General features: G+C 41.9%; 1 protein-coding gene across 1 annotated transcript in view; it reads left to right on the top strand.

Moving 5' to 3' along the window:
- The window catches only part of abi2b (abl-interactor 2b), a 36,989-nt gene that overhangs the window by 13,536 nt on the left and 6,169 nt on the right, over nt 1-17,284 (top strand). The window contains exons 4-7 of the mRNA XM_046060070.1: nt 2,256-2,413; nt 4,582-4,706; nt 8,686-8,850; nt 11,363-11,449. Of these exons, the coding sequence (XP_045916026.1) occupies nt 2,256-2,413; nt 4,582-4,706; nt 8,686-8,850; nt 11,363-11,449 (535 nt within the window). The remainder of the gene's footprint in view (nt 1-2,255; nt 2,414-4,581; nt 4,707-8,685; nt 8,851-11,362; nt 11,450-17,284) is intronic.

Below are 17,284 nucleotides of genomic sequence, written 5' to 3'. Positions count from 1 at the left end.
GGTTTACCTTCCAACAAGACAATGACCCTAAGCACACCGCTAAAATAACGAAGGAGTGGCTTCACAACAACTCCGTGGCTGTTCTTGAATGGCCCAGCCAGAGCCCGGACTTAAACCCAATTGAGCATCTCTGGAGAGACCTGAAAATGGCTGTCCACCAACGTTTACCATCCAACCTGACAGAATTGGAGAGGATCTGCAAGGAGGAATGGCAGAGGATACCCAAATCCAGATGTGAAAAACTTGTTGCATCTTTCCCAAAATGACTCATGGCTGTATTAGATCAAAAGGGTGCTTCTACTAAATACTGAGCAAAGGGTCTGAATAATTGACCATGTGATATTTCAGTTTTTCTTTTTTAATAAATTTGCAAAAATTTCTACATTTCTGTTTTTTTCTGTCAAGATGGGGTGCTGAGTGTACATTACTGAGAAACAAAATGAACTTTTTTGATTTTTGGAAAATGGCTGCAATGAAACAAAGAGTGAAAAATTTAAAGGGGTCTGAATACTTTCCGTACCCACTGTATCTCTTATCCCACAGGGACTCTCTGCACTTATGTTGTGTTCTTGTCACCCGTGGGACCTTCCTGGGCATTGAGTGCTGTTTGTGTTTCTGAGTGTGAAAATGTGTGTATCTGTCAACCCCCTCTGTCTGTGTCTAAGTTTGTGAGTGATTGTGTCCACCCCTTCATATTGACCTTCAGAGGTGTGTGTTTGTGTCTCTGTCCCTTCAAGACACATGCCAATCAACCACAACACTCCATGATGCGCCTTCTGCCGCATCCTGTGGATACGCACGGACATCTTACTTGTGGTTTTTTAATTTATCACTTCTCTTTTATTTAACTTCCTCTTTGTTTGTTTTTCAAATTTACTTTCAGTTGTGTGGTTGTGACCCAGCCCGCCCACTCCTGGCTGCCCCATACTCCACATAGCAACGTTTTGCCATAGCAACAGTGCTCAGAGATGGGTCACCCTGCTGTGTCTGCTGGGAAATTTTACATGCCAGTACATACTTGCAGGCCCAGATCAATAAATCTCAGTTATGTTTTTCTTTTCCCTAGTTTGAAAGGTGAGGACATCATCTGCATAGTACTGCTGTCGGGTTTAAAAAACCCTCTGTTTTTATTTAATGAATTTGCAGGTTTCTAGCTCAGAATGTGCAGGCAGGGATTCACAGTCTTGCTCAAGGACACTTTGGCTGACAGATAAGAATTTTATCCAAACCAACAGGGACTCTGCCCTTTTTTCATGACTACAAAAGATTTGCTTAAAACACATCTTTCCAATAAACTGTAATTGTGATTTCTGTTCAGCAATTGACTCAGAATAATATTATCAGCTCCATTTTAAAATGTCTTCTTTAGGAAAAGTACAACCTTTCAAGACCAGATTGTCTCTTTTTCAGAGATGGTCTACATCTACCAAAATATAAATATATCAAGGAGCGACGTAAAGCTTTTCCCCTAAGATGGTTTTCAGTATATAATCTTGAAGTAACATAAGTGAGGTGTAAGACAGTGTTTCTTTCATATCTGTAAATACCTTTTTTGACCTTCAGGAAGCCAGGTTAATCCCTTCAGTGTGGTCTTGCATAAATGGACATAAAATGTGCTTGACAGTTGGTATGGAAGCGTAAGTATCCTGCAGACAGCTCTGGTTCACGTTGACCAGATATAAGGAGAAACATTTTAATCATTTCTAAAGTTTCACCCAAAAGTAGTTTGTGTTGCAGGGAAGCATACTTTTTCTAAATGTAATAAAGTTGAGGATTTTAAAAAGATCATTGCACAGTGATGCAAGTGTTTCGAAAGCAGAAATCACTGTTGCGGAACAGACTGAGTAGTTTTATTTTTCAGCTGTAAAATGTCCCACTCAGTATGTATGTTGATCACAATTCTTTAATAAACAAATAAAAGTAATGACATCACAACATTGTAATCAGATTGCTTTAACACACCCCCCCCCCCCCCCCAGTATCTGTCAGGCTGTGGTGTCAAGGTTCTAAATATCTAACTTACTGGCTCTTAAAGTATATTAAATAATAGACATTTGGATGAAGCATGCAGTATAGAGTTTGTGGAAGGTTCGGCCCGACAGCACGTGGTGAATCTCCCCAGCCAGCCCGATGTTCACCTCCTGTCATACCCCATTTATTTTAAGTTTGCACTTGTTTGTTTCTTGCTCTTCTCCTCCCCCCTCCCTTACACTTCTCTGTGGATGCCCCCCCCCCCACAACTCTTGTCCTCCTGACCCTCTCGCAGGCGCCACTCCCCCTATAGGACTCTTGAGCCGGTGCGTCCACCCGTTGTCCCTAATGACTACGTCTCGAGCCCGACGCACAACATGGCGCATCCCCAGCAGAGCCCTGCACGCACTGCATCCGTTAATCAGAGGAACCGCACGTACAGGTACCCCGTTCCCCATTCCCAGCATGCCTCTCTTCACTTCTTAAACACACCCCTTTTCCTCTACCTCCTCCCCCTTTCTTCTTCTCCTCTCTTACACTTACAGTGCGAGCCAGCTCCTGTGAACATGCCTCTCCTCTTCTTCTCGGAAATTACTCCTCATGGAAAGTGTAATCCCTTTTGTTCCCTCCTTATTTTTAAATTCCACCTGAACTCACAAGTTTGACCAACATTAACCTTTTTGTGCAACAGCTCCCAGGGAATGCCCAGCTTGATTTATCTGAAAACCCCTCACCTGTGTGCTCTGCTCGCTGCTCAGATAAGGACAAGGAAATGAGGATGAGGTTGAGATTCAGAGCTCTATTTAGCACGGCTAGACGCAGGTTCCTATGGTAAAAGTCATTCAATAGGCAGCGTCGCCCCCACAGTCCTGTCAACCCAATGTCAGCTCATCTCCCAAGACGACACTCTTTCATCCCAAACACAGAGAGATATTCATAGATTCCCCTGTCTGCCGTGAGAGAAGTAAGAGCATGGGTTTGGGGCAAAGAACGACATGGAACGTTTCATCACTGCGCCCCATCTGTTGGCCAAATGTTTTTAATATTTCTGGTCCAGAAATAGACGAGAAAACTTTCCCCGACTCTCCTCTCAGCACGAGTCTTTATCTGCACCACTCCATGCACCGCTCATTATGTTCATCTGTCAGCCTTTCGTGCAATCAGTCTGCCCCATGTATTCTGATGCTTCCTGCTTTTCCAGTGTGTCATATCTTTGTCTTTGTCTTGTGTCGCTACTGTGTCACCTATGTCATGTGTCCTTGGTGCAGGCTTCCGGTTTGTTTTTATTGTTTTTTTATCACTGTAACATAGTCATTTCAAAGGCATAACAGCTCACACTAACACATGAATGCTCTTGAGGGTGCCACATTGTTAATTTCAGTTATTGAGAAGCCAGGAAACCGTAAGACTAAAACATGCTGAACACCGCTTAAAAGAGAGATCCACTGATGTGGTGTAAAACTTCACATTGCTGCTTTTGAAGTAAATGATCTGTGTAGTAATCCAATCTTTTTCAGAGGTCCCAGGAACCATTTCAGGAACTCAAGATCCTTGCCTGTGTCTGGCGTCAGGATGGTCCAACCGAAATGCTTATTGGCTATTCAAACCACGCATGGACCCCCTCACTCCCCAAATTGGTGGGACTATGTCCCACGATTTTTGTATCATTCTGACACCGACAATCCGATGAGCTTCCATTTCACAATTGATTGTGAAAGTTAGCAGGGTTCGAACTTCTCTCTTAGCCTGTTTTTATATTTTATTCTAATTCCTCACACAACTATTTCTGGTACTTTTTAGTGTAAAAAAATTAGTGCAAAACTATCAACGCCTGCTAAGAAAGAGTTTCTGAATACACCGATATCCCCATTATAAACACTTTTGCCTTCTGACATGATCAGGTGCCATTTCGTATGAATAGTTTCGTTTTGTGCTTAACCCCACCTCGTACCTAGTACGCTTAGAGATTGATACATAGTGTGCAAATTTGCTGAAAATACGAGTGAATAAGTGATTTAGAAAACATGACTTGCTGTTTCATTCTCCTTCTCCACGTCTGTATGTCTCCTTGTTAGCTTGTGCTTTTCAAATGTTGTAATTTTTCAGAATAAGATGCAGTGAAAACCCAAATAGGAGTCCAACGAAGGTTAAAATCAAGGGCAGTTAGAACTTCTTCAGTTCTGAACTGAACTTCTTCAGTTCTGAACTGAAGAAGTCCTTTGGATGAGGGACGAAACGTCTTCCAGTATCTTCAACCAAGTCCAGTTGCCCTTGATTTTAACCTTCGTTGGATAACTATGACCTGGATGACTGAGAATCTTCATAGACATCCAAATAGGAGTGCTCTTTAGTTCCTGAGTTTAGTTCCTGAGGCTCTAGAGTTCTTGGCCCTATTTGATCAAAAAGGGCTACGTGAAGATTTCGTTGGAGACATTTTGAACAAAATAGATATACTGTATTACATTTAAAAAAACTAAATGATAGTGACTGTGAAAAAAAGAATTAGGCCAACACAATCTGGTTACAGAGGTGCAACTTTTGTTGTGTACGACGGTGACAGTGTTTTGGGCGTTTGTGGTCTGACATGTTTGCTGTACTACTCACCACCAGCAGTGGGAGCAGCGGAGGCAGCCACCCTAGCAGTAGTCGCAGCAGCAGCCGAGAGAACAGCGGCAGCGGCAGCGTGGGCGTGCCCATCGCTGTGCCGACCCCGGCCCCGCCCACCGCCTTCCCAGGTAAAGCCTCCTGCCTTTTGTTTCTCCCGAGCAGATGACCGCAAGGATCTGTGTGTGCCTGAAACTAACTAACCTGACTAATCTCTGTTTAGCATTCAGGATTCCTACATGCTTTAGGTGTGATATCAGTTGTTTTCTGGGTGAAATGAAAATGTGTAGGAACCCTGGATCTGCTGGAATCCTTTCCTCCCTTCTCACTCTTATCTTGTCTTGACCTCCTTCACCTATCTTTTCTCTCCTACCCTTAAATCCCTTTGAAACCTCAGCCCCAGCCCAATCCAACCCAGCTAAACCTTCCTCCAACACTGCCACCATCCCTGGTCCCCCCACCTCTGCCCTAGATGGCCCCCCACAGGCCCCAAACACCCCAGTAGAGATCCCGCCTGTACCCCCGCCCCCTCCCCAGGTCCCTGCCTCTGCAGCCCCCACTGGCACAGGCCCCGCTACTTACGGCAACCCTGCACAAGGTGAGTGTCACCCGGTGTGAGAAGCTCACCCACTCCTCGACAGAACCTCCATCTCACCTCCCCTGACATGCATCCTCCTGCTTGCAAGACCCAGATGTGTTTATCCACTGGCATGTCATCACCCTGGATATTATGTTGTGTAGTCTGACCGCTCGCTCTGCCTACTGACTGCTCAGAAATCACAAGGTTTCTCTAAAATTCTGAATACCTAATATCTAAGGACAACCAGCCAGAGATGTAACATACTCCGTTGACATACGACAACATACGCCTTTGAATCTGTCTCAGGTGAAGGTTTGAGCCTAAAAGTAGAATAAAAAGTTGTTTAGCTCTATTCTTGGTATTGAGTTGCGATTGAAAATCAAGGAAAACGTGGAATTAAATGTTACATGTCTTCTAGTCTCAAGTCAAAACCCAAGTCAAGTAATTTTCTTCAAACCTTAGTTTAACACCATCTGTTTGGTTTAAAATAACTTACCAATTTGGTTCGGTTTGTGTGAAAGCGGTCCATTGATCTCCGGTGCGGGCTAAACAACCAAAATGATACAGACCAAAAAAAGGTGGGGGGTCACTGTCCACTTCCAAGCATGCTGGTGCTGTTTTTGGTCTGTAAGGGAAGTAGACCAACCGCTAGGGTTGGGCCATTAGACGATGCCATTGTCCATTGCCGATGGATGACGGACATCACAATGTTGAGCCGTCATTATGATTGAAATCTTAAATTCTTCATTTTTCACATTATCACGGCCGTTTAAAATTGACATCATTATTATTGTTAAATATACCTGCTTTGCACCTGCCTCGGACTTCTCTTCCCCTACACTCACTCGCACCTCTGGTCTCTCACTGCGAACACTTCGGCTTACCGCGGCCTCTCTCTGTCCGCTCATCCGACTTTCTGCATCAGCAGTATGTTTTATAAAGTCGGCCAAAAGACACAGAATTCGTCTTTTTTTGGGGGGGGGTTCCACCCGTGATCTCTTTTCACGGCAGCAGGTGTGCCGCATGCTGGCTTGTTAATGACATAGATAGCCAATCAAACAACTGAAACCAACATCTGCACTCTGTGTGTTCACATTGAATTTCCTGGTCCGTGCTTGTACAATATCCACCGCGTCTGCGACTTGTGACGTAATTCGAAGTCTTTGTGTGTAACGCATGCCTTTATAATACGACTGCCCCCTCATGCCACACTCAACGCCATCATCCATCCTGATGTTTCATAGTAGACACCACCCTACCAACCGCAGGGGCTATGTGAGATTAGATATGCGATTTTGGCATAAAGTCAAAAGCTACTCAGGACTGCTTTTAAATCCATCTGCAGGTTGGTGTGTATTTTTGTATATACATATACGCAGTAATTATCTGGTAACCATGGTAACACGTATGTGTGTCAGAAAGTGAGTGCATAAATGTTCCCTGTTCATTCAGAAAGTGAAAAGCATTTGTGGTGTGAAAATACCTCACTTCTTATCATATGCAAGATTCCATCTGTACTAAGGATGTTTATAATGAGTAATTTCTTTGATCTCTTTGCTTTACTTTATAACTAGCTGTCAGTCGCAGGGAATTGGATGCAGCATAACAGTTGCCCCAACAGTTAATGAGTTATCTGTCGGTTCATGTTTAAGGCTCTTTGTTCCTTTTATAAAAAGTCAGTGTAAATGCGAACCATCCCAGAACTCTTGGGTCTGGGCTGAACTACAGGTGTAAAAACGCCAGTCACACACAGACACACAGTCTAAAATAAATAATTGCATCTCAAGACTTGACTGGAACTTATCTGAACTTGATCTATCTATCTCTTGTGCACCAAGAATTTGTGGCAGAGTTTATTTTGCATGTTACTCTTGATCAGTACCAAGCAATGGCACAAGGACTAATAAAAATCAGATGGCTCTGGTCAGTGCATCATATATTGAATTGTTTATGCTCTGGGTTAGTGCTGTTTAGTGTGGAGCTTGAGCTCTCAGAAATTGACCAAAGCCTTCTCTGCTTTATACAAAGAAATGTCCACCTCTCAAGGGCTGCACACCTAATCCAGAAATGTTTTGAAAATACAATATTGAGAACAGAAAATGTTGGTAAACAAGATAATGTGATTTGGAATCTGCATTTCAAAGGAAAGCTTTACATCCAGTCACCTACCACATGTTTTTCCTCAAACAGTTAAAAATCTGCTTTGAAAGGTGATTATAAAGCACTTCAGTCCAGCCAGTGTGCAGCTCTTCTGCCACCTACCTCACATTTCACATCTTCCACTGCTGCTGGTTCCTCCAGTCTTCATCCCTTACAGCATCTCGTCGGCTGTATAATGCATGAGCTTTTTTGTGTTTGTGTGTGAGTTAAGTTCTGTGGCTGGATTATCAGTTAATGTGCAGTGCTGCTGTTTAGGGTAGAAAATTAACAGTATTGGCTAAATGTAAATATGGATGAAGTATGGATATTTTTTTATTTGGCCCTACCATACAATTCTTCACAATGAGGATTGTAATGACAACTGTTTCTTGCCATTGTGTGACAGTTTCTGCAAAGAATTCTCACTGTTTTGGCTTGGACCCGGGCTGTTTACTGAGTTTATTTGCATTATAAGCAGGTGAAAATAGGTGCAGTGTTAAACTGAGTTCAGGAAGAACCCTTTCAGGCATTACAAGGCTGGTTTTCACGGACAGTTTCATTAGTAGCCACAAAAGCATCTTGGACAAATCAGACTATTTGTATACGACTTTTATTTGGGTACTTTTATTTATTGTACCATTGTTTCAAACGAAGGAATGTACTCTTTATTCCAGCTGTAGTTGCTAGATAGTTGGCAAACTAAAGGCGCTGCATACCCACAGAGGTGTTTTTCAATTATCCTGTCTGATTAGACCTGTTGTGAGGAGTAAATATGCCGGGAATTACATGACTTCAACAAACAACAACTTTATTTGTATAGCGCTTTACATAGACACGAGTCACAAAGTGTTTCACAAAAACATGAACATACAAGAATAAAAACAGAAGATCAAATACCTGTAATAAAAATATATAAGTACCTGGTAAAAGTACACAAAAAATACATACAAATACGGATATTTCTGTCAATGTTTGGGTGCAACAGCCTCAAAAGCTCAATCACAATAAGTCACAATCATAATAAGAGCCAGTTTGTGGTAGTTATGAACCACTGAGCGTTAAAAGCAGTACAGGGCAGTGATGAGGAAAACCCTATCAACAAACAATATGACTCAAAATACTGTGTGTGTAAAAAAAAAAAAAAAAAAAAAATATATATATATATATATATATACAAAACAAACAAATATGGACAGTGACAGACTGCAGGATTACGTCTGTAAGATATATCATGCTATTCCAAATTACACTAAAAGGCAGCATTATATGGCTATAGGCTGATTTGACTTGACCTCCCTGTTCAGTACACCAGAGGGATGAAAAATGAAACCCCTCCTCCTCGCCGCCTTCTTTAAGTGACTCTTTGCTGCCCCCTGCTGTTGTCTCCTCAGGTGCTCCTCAGTTCTACAGCATGAACCGCCCGGTGCAGCCGCCCCAAAACCAGCAGGTTGGAGGCTCGCTGCCGTACAGACGACCCTCCTCCGTCACTGGTCAGCCCAGTGTGGCCCACAACCAAAGCCAGCTCAACGGTGGGCCACACTTCGCCCAGAACCAAGGTACTGCTTGCAAAAATCTGTTGGTAACCAAATTCCTAAATATATTTGTTTAACAAGAATACCTATATATATATTTTTTTTTTTTCTGTGTATTTACAGCTATAGAACACATCTTATTAGTTTTATTGATTTGACTTATAGTTACACATATGCAAAAGAAACAAGTTGAACAATTGAAGATACCCTGGCAAGTGCTCAATTTCTGTTTTAAATGTATCCACTATATTTAACAAGAAAGATTGGTTAACTCTTGATGAACAGTTTTTTTGACAGTACAGTCTAGTGTAAAACTATGACACACCAACATTAAGTGATACTTTTAATCTTGATCACCTGCCAGGACACAGCCTTGAAACATAATCATTGGAAATGGGAAATTATGACTAACGTATCTACCTACCTAAGTATATTACTGTAATTTTCAGTAACAGCCTATGGATCTTATCACAGAGGATAACTTTAATACCGCATTATGCCACCCTTGTTAATCCATATCTTTGAGTTGAGTTGATTGGTAGCTCTCTGAGACACACATTAATAAGGAATGATTTAACCATTACACTGTCTTGTAAATGTAAATGTAAATGCTCCGTACTTGTATAGCGCCTTTCTAGTCTTTTCGACCACTCAAAGCGCTTTTACACTACATCTGCATTCACCAGTCACACACATTCATACACTGAGCCTAAGTGCTCAAACAGAAACTAACATTCACACTCACTCATACACTGGCGGAATAGCCGCCAGGGGCAATTCGGGGTTCAGTATCTTGCCCAAGGACACTTCGACACGCAACTAGGGGGAGCCAGGGATTGAACCTTCCGATTAACGGCCAACCCGCTCTACCTCCTGAGCCACAGCCGCCCCTTGTATTGGCTTCAAATATGGACGCACATGTTCTCTTAAGTATAACTGAGCTGTTTGAAAATTTGTCATGAATAATTGCATTCAAGATTTATGATGGATTATACATATTTAGACTTGACATTCACCTAGAAAATAACATTGCATTCTTATGGTGATCGCTCATTACAAAACAATTAGTGAAATCTGACATTTTTGTTTTAACTGACAGCAACTATGGCTAGGCTCAAGTGCAACTGCATATATCTACTCAAAGTAACTCAAGTCAAACCATAGTTATGCTTTTACATAGAAATCACATTTTAATAAATAACAGTGGCATTCCCCGTTGATGAGAGTGGGACACAACCAAACTCCTGGCCTCTAGTGCACACTCCTCTGCACGCTCTGCACCCCCCGGGTTAATCTCTCCAACTGCTGATGTTTTATCTTAGGTTTATTTCTGTAATACATATGGACATTAAAGCTGACATTGTGTTCAGATCCTGTCTGTTGAATGTTCTGGCCACTTAATTTATGTGGCAGAGTAAGCAATGAATTTAAAGTAGGACTGCAGCTACTCAACCAATGAGATGTCAAGTTCCCAGACCTCAAGTTGACATGTTTAAATGTCTTGTTTTGTCCAAGACACAAAGATATTACTGTCATTAATGACCAAAGCCAGCAAATATTCACATTTACAGGCCTAGTGCCAATTCATATTTCATGTGGGGGGGAAAAAAAGTGTTATCAGTTTTTTGGAAAGTTGAAAGCTAAATGCAACACGTTTTGAACGTTAATCTTAACACTATAACAGCCTTCAGAACATATAAGCCCAGTTGTCCAAAGACAAAAATCAAGCCTAGCCCTAAAATAAATGCATCTTGAATGAAAATCCTTACTGGAGGAAGTTTTAAATTTCAATTTTATTTATATAGCGCCAAATCACAACAACCGTTATCTCACAGCGCTTTTCATAAAAGAGCAGGTCTAGACCATACTCTATGATGTTATTTACAGAAGCCCAACAATTCCCACCAAGAGCAAGCACTACAGGGGTTCCCAGCCCACTTCAGGCTTGGACCCCTATTGTTTTCGCTCGGATTTTATTTTTTTTATTGTTCCGTGCATAAAACTCATACTGTGGCCTAGACGGTAACTGCTAGGGACGCGAAACTCATAGGGTAGGTCCAGTCCACTGCACGTAACTCGGGCACAAAAAAAATGGTGTTTTAGTCTAGTGTTGTCCAGATTAATCAACTTTGGTCGGAATCAGCGTCACTTTAGATCATCAGTTGTGTTAATCAGGCAAAAACATTCTGTTGTTCCAGCTTCTCAAATGTGAGGATTTAATACAAATTTTAAGATGTCAACCTTTCACATTGGGGAAATTGTGACTTTCTAAAATGAACGACTATTCAGTAAATATTTTGACTATTTTTTGATTAACACTTATGGATTTCTCAGGTGTGTTGTTTATACATTGTAACTGTTCACTCTGTTGTTTTTGTTCCTGCTCTCAGCTCTTCTGTGCTTTTGTTGGTTATTGTAACCTCATTTTCTCATGTCTCTGCTGTCCTTATGTCTGTCCTCCTCTGACACGCCCCCTACCTTGTCTCTCTGGCCACTGCCTCCTCAATCTCCGTGTATTGATACTGCTTGGTGATAGCCGGCCCACTCGCGCCCCCTCCCCCCTCCATGCAGATCACCCCTCAGCTGCCTCTGATGGGCTTTGTGGCCCGAGTTCAGGAGACTAGTAAGTGGCTTTTAGACCCCTCGCTCCCCCTACATGACAGCCATTTGTTTTAAGTCCTCTTCCCAACAGTGATTCGTCCCCTTTTGTGGAATATTTTCTTACTGAAGTGAACGAGTGATCAACCTCCAACATCAGCTGGGTCAGGGATTTGCTGCCACCAATTAGGTTTCTGTACCTTTTATCTTAAACTGTAAATGTGTACATTTGTCAGAGTGAGAGCTCACGAGACGCATTATATCATGATCTGATCATTCTTTGCCCTGTTGTTGGTCAGAAGAATATTAATTTTCCCTTGTTTTTCCTTTCTGATCAGCCACATAGATTTTTCACAGTTCTTATACGTGCTGGATACAAATCATTAACTGTAAGACACTAATAATATTTTGTGTGGATGACGACAGCAAATCACACAAAAAAATCAGAACCTACAGTGTGTCAGTCTATCTATACTTTCTGCCATCTCTACCCTGTCTGCGTTTCAAGCCCATTAGGTTCGTTTAAAATTTTACAATACCAGTACCAAAACCAGTACCCTTAAAATGATACCAATACCAATGGAGTACTTTATTCAATACCTTGTATAAAATGCCACCTGCTGAAGCCATAGTAATTGATTGGTAACCTATTATTAGCTGGTACTTCGCTGGTACTGGGAACCGCAATGCCTTGCGTTGCGAAAACTGAAAAACCTATTTTAATTAACTCCTCCGAAGCCGCAAGTCCGATCGACACAAAACTTGGCACAAACCATTTGTGGACCAACCCGATACAGGCTTGTGCTCCCCAGATCGATGCGCGGAAAACTGTTCCAATTATAAGCTAACAATTATTGACGCAAAACGCTAGTAACAGGAACTGATGTCATATCTTTGGTTTGGAATGGCCGATCGACACCGAACTTGGAGCACTTATGTGGGACACCCTCTGCAAAGTTTGGTGCAACTGGCCCCTAGGTGGTGCTGTTTAACATGAAAAATTTGTTCCTCTATAACCACAGGTCGCATTGACATGAAAGTTGAGCCGAATTTTTCAGCATGGTCCCCTTACTTCAAGCACCAAAGTTCACCCAAATATGCCCATAGGTGGCGCTGTTATTGCAGATTAAAGACGTAAAAAAAATCCCATTGACTTACATGCATTTTATGTCTCCAGTCCCACAAGTCCGATTGACACCAAATTTGGGGCAATTGTTCCCATGGGCCCCTGATGACACCTGAAAAATTTGGTACAATTTGGATTCTAGGTAGTGCTATAATCAAAGCTGAAATTGGGAAATGCCATTAATTTCAATGGGATTGACAACCACGGTACATTTTGCATAGTTTTGGAATGGCCGATCAACACCAAATTTAGGAACCGAAGGCCTGTATAAAATTTTTATTCTCCGACTGGCGCGCCCTCTGCGGGGCGAGGGGGGCGGCTGGCGCCGGGGGGCTTGGACCCCGCATGCTCTAAGCATTCACAACATATGTTCTTCTGACGGTTCAGAATTCTTTATTTTTATTAGTGTGAATGCTATGCAATAGCATAATCTTCCGTACGTTTTTTGAGTACTAACTACATACTTTGTGCTAGAAAAACCATTCAACTATTAAAATGTTCAGCTCTTTAAGGACATTTATGCTTGTATACATGCTTGTGTATGTATTTATGCTTGTTTTTTTTATTCCGGTTTTGTCAAATATTATTACGGAGCTTGCACAGTCAGCTTGGAAGTGGGAGCATTGCCGACTAACTGCCACATAGACTCCAATAGTAAATCAGACCTGAAGATTCAGGAGGAAGGTAGAAAGTTGGTCATTTGTACATCGCTGCTGTGGACAGTTTTCGCACTACAAACACAAATCTCGCACAGGATCTTCAGGTGGATCTTGTCTCTCTCACGGTATGTTTTCTTCGGCAATGTGAGTTACAGTCTGTTCGGTAGGAGCCGGAGAAACAGAGCAGTGCTTCAGGTCAAAACTCAATGAGAGCAGCTGTTTAAGCCTGTCTAAGTCACACAGCTTTTACCATCGCCATGGCAACCTTAGAATGTAGGCACACAGCTGATTGTGAATGATGTAATCAGTGCAGTTTGATTGACAGACACATAAAAACACACAGAAATGTATGGGGTTGATTGTTCTTATGTAGTATGTGTGATGCTTTGGCAATATTGTTACACATTCATGCTAATAAAGCTAATTTGAATTGAATTGAGACACAAGCGCGCACACACACACACTTAGAAACACAAACAACACAGACACACACACACACACACACACACACACACACACACACACACACACAAATATTTCAAATTAAATGCCCTATTATGGTAAACTTTGTTACAATGAAAGTCAATGAGAAAATCATTCAAACTCACTGATCTTCAACCTCTTCCCACCAATTCATACATTCACGTAGCAACGCCATTCCACCTTTAAAACGTTCACAAATCTTTGGACTCTTTCCAGTGAATTCTACTTTTTCACATCTCTTATACTTTTCACACAATGTCAATTCAAGTTTCATGTTGTTTTCATCCTGTTTTCTGAGTTATAATGGGAGCGGATGAGACGGAATGTTGAGAGTTAGAGTGAGAGGACCAACTGACACAGTGGGAATTCGCTTCAAAATCTTCTTAAAAATTTGCCTTCAACTTGCTGTACCTCCCACAATTTTCACTCTACATACGTAATTTTTTCACAAGTTGTAGGAAAACTTGTTCTGCCGCTCATGTCCAACTGAAAGCAAACAGACTTTCACAGCTGGTACAGTCGGCTTGAGAATGAGAAGAGACCCACTCAACTGCCGCATAGACTCCCATACTAAAAAAGTGCTGCAGTTTCAGGAAAGAGGCAGCAAGGTGGACATCTCTATACTGCTGCAGTGGACACATTTTTGACAGTAGACAGACAAATCGCGGACATCATCTTCATGAGGATCTTATCTCTAACAATATGTTTACTTTAGCACTGAGAGTTACGGTCTGTTCAGTAGGAGCAGGAGAAGCAGAGCTGTGCTTCAGGTTAAAACTCAATGAGATCAGCTGTCTAAGCCTGTCCAAGTCAGACAGCTTTTAGCATCGCCATGGAAACCTGGGAATGCTGGCTCAGCACACAGCTGATTGAGATGATGTAATGATGTAATGCAGACAACTCAGTAAACAACCCTTCACTACATCCTCCAGCACCTGGACTCTCCAGGAGACTACACCAGGATCCTGTTTGTGGACTCTGCCTTCAACAACATTATTCCAGCTCTGCTGCAGGACAAGTTCTCCCAGCTGATCATGCCTGCTGCTGTATCACAGACTTACTGTCCAGCAGCAAGCAGCACGTGAACCCGGGAAAACATGTTTCTGACTCCAGAACCGTCAGCACTGGTTCCCTTCAAGGCCTTGTTCTTTCCCCTCTGCTCTCCTCCCTGAATACCAACAGCTCCACCTCCAGTCACCAAACCACCAAGCTCCTGTTGTGTGCAGATGACACCAGCCTCACTGGGCTCATCTCTTGTGGGGATTGACCATCTGGGGTCCTGGAGCAACCAGATCAATCTGGACCTCAATGCTGTGAAGACAGTGGAGATGGGCGTGTATACCAGTAAGAGCCCAGCCGCACTCATCCCCATCAATCTGTGCAACTCAACACTGTGGAGTCATTCCGCTCACCCAGGACCTCCAGTGGGAGTTGATACGCTTGTGTCACCTTCATACTAATTACACGATTTCAAACTTCTCCAAGTTTTCATACCCCTTTCTAAATATTTCAGGTCATATCTTAACAACACTTGGGGGAGTTTCTCACATTTATTCAACTTCTTCATGGCTTTCAGCTAAAAACTACATTCAAACCTTAAAATGTTCCATATTTATCAGTGCAGTTTGAAGTTTATTCAACTTTAAAATCTTATTCATATTAGAACATTTCCCATGTTTCCAAGATTTCATAGTCCTTCAGCTACTTTCTGCACATTAAAGCCAGCAATGCAGTCTAGCGTCAGCTTTTCAACAGTCCTTAAAACCTTCCACATCTTACATACATTTGTACTATTCAAGTTTGTTCAAGACAGCAATTCAGTTTAGCGTCAGCTTTTCAACAAAACTTTCCACATCTTTCATACATTTGTACTATTCAACTTTATTCAAGCCAGCAATTCAGTTTAGTGCAAGCCATTCAGCAGACAGCATTCACACTGCAATTTCTTCAGAAATTGCTTTTCTAGTTATTTTTATTGTTGTTATGGACAAGCAAGGTTATCTATTTTTTGTCTATTTTTTTTGGTTTCAAATAACTGTGGGAGATTGTATCTGATCACTCCTCGTCCTAATTAGGTCATCCTCACGAGTAATATTATACAGGAAAAGACTACAGCTTGTGAATTTTTTTATATTTAAATGAAAGAGGAGTGAAATAGTTTAGTGACCAAATAAGTGGTAGGAAACTAAGGTAATTTTTTGATATGTGTGTTGAAGGTAAACAATGGGAAATTATTTTGTTAACTTTCGATCAATAAACAGAATTGAAAGATCTCCGCGAGTGCTTTTTCCTTTATTGGTGAGTCGCAAACCTCCAAAAAGACCACAGTCACAAGTATAAAACGAGTCAGGAGTCTGTCACTTAGCTACATTAAAGACTCTCAAACAGAGGAAAAGACAATCTGTACTTCCAGGAGATAAAACCAACTACACCTGAAGCAGCTGCAGCCGGAGGCTCAGTGAGTAAAATCAGCTGATCGCTGCTGCGCTACAAAAGCGTTTAATTGATGTGATGGAACGGAGCGATCGATCGGTGACCAGTGATGTGAATAGCAAATATAAAAATGTACAGAGAAGTGTTAAATGATACAAAAAGATGAAACCAACGGAAAGCCAAGCTTGTGGTGATAAACTTGCAACAGTGACGAACATGCCTGAGACCGCAGCCGAAGGTGAGCGGCTGTTAAAATCACTCATGGACTCGGTACAGGCCTTTTTATACAGTTTATGGTGCAGCCACATAAGGAAGAGGCGTGCTCTTCTCTTTCTTTGGGTGTGTTGTTTGCGTGTTTGGCTGCAAGAAAAACCATACAAATAGTAATTTTTTGCTGCGATGTGGTTACAAAAATTAGGCCTAGGTATCGATTGAAGGACTGGTTTGACTGGAGCATTTTCAATTCTACTAGATACTGGGCTGTTTTGGTCCATACCTTAAAGGTATTGAGTATCAATACCCATCCATCCCTAGAGACACACCATAGCAAACATTTAACAAAGTATGTTTATTTGAACCAGAATAAACCAAGAATTACACCAAATTATAGTACACTACAAGTGGTAAAAAAACAAGATAAATACAACTAAAAAAGCATTTCCAGAACCCAAACCAAACTGAACCAACGGTGGAGCCTGTGGAGAGAAACAGAGGGGAGTCAGTCTGCACTGGGTCCAGGTGCCCTGAGTGAGTATTTGGGGCAGCAGGACGGTGTACAGTCGCAGAGAAAAGTATGTCAACCCCTAGGCTTATAACTTCTCCAAAAGCTAATTAGAGTCAGTAGTCAGACAACCTGGAGTCCAATCTATGAGACGAGATTGGAGGTGATAGTCAACGGAAGATGGGTGATATAACAGGACAATCCCTGAAAAGCACAGAAGCAAATCAACAACAGAATGGCTTTAGCAGTAGAAAATACGCCTTCTGGAGTGGCCCAGTCAGAGTCCTGACCTTAACCTGATTGAGATGACCTCGAGAGCAATTCACACCAGACACCCCAAGAATATTGCTGATCTGAAGCATTTTTGTAAAGAGGAATGGTCTAAAATTCCTCCTGACCGTTGTTCAGCTCTGATCTGCAACTACAGGAAACGTTTGG

The sequence above is a fragment of the Micropterus dolomieu genome, linkage group LG01 (assembly GCF_021292245.1).
Source record: "Micropterus dolomieu isolate WLL.071019.BEF.003 ecotype Adirondacks linkage group LG01, ASM2129224v1, whole genome shotgun sequence".
Classification (NCBI taxonomy): Eukaryota; Metazoa; Chordata; class Actinopteri; order Centrarchiformes; family Centrarchidae; genus Micropterus; species Micropterus dolomieu.
The sequence above is the reverse complement of the archived record's forward strand: the minus strand, read 5'-3'. Positions and strand labels throughout refer to the sequence as shown.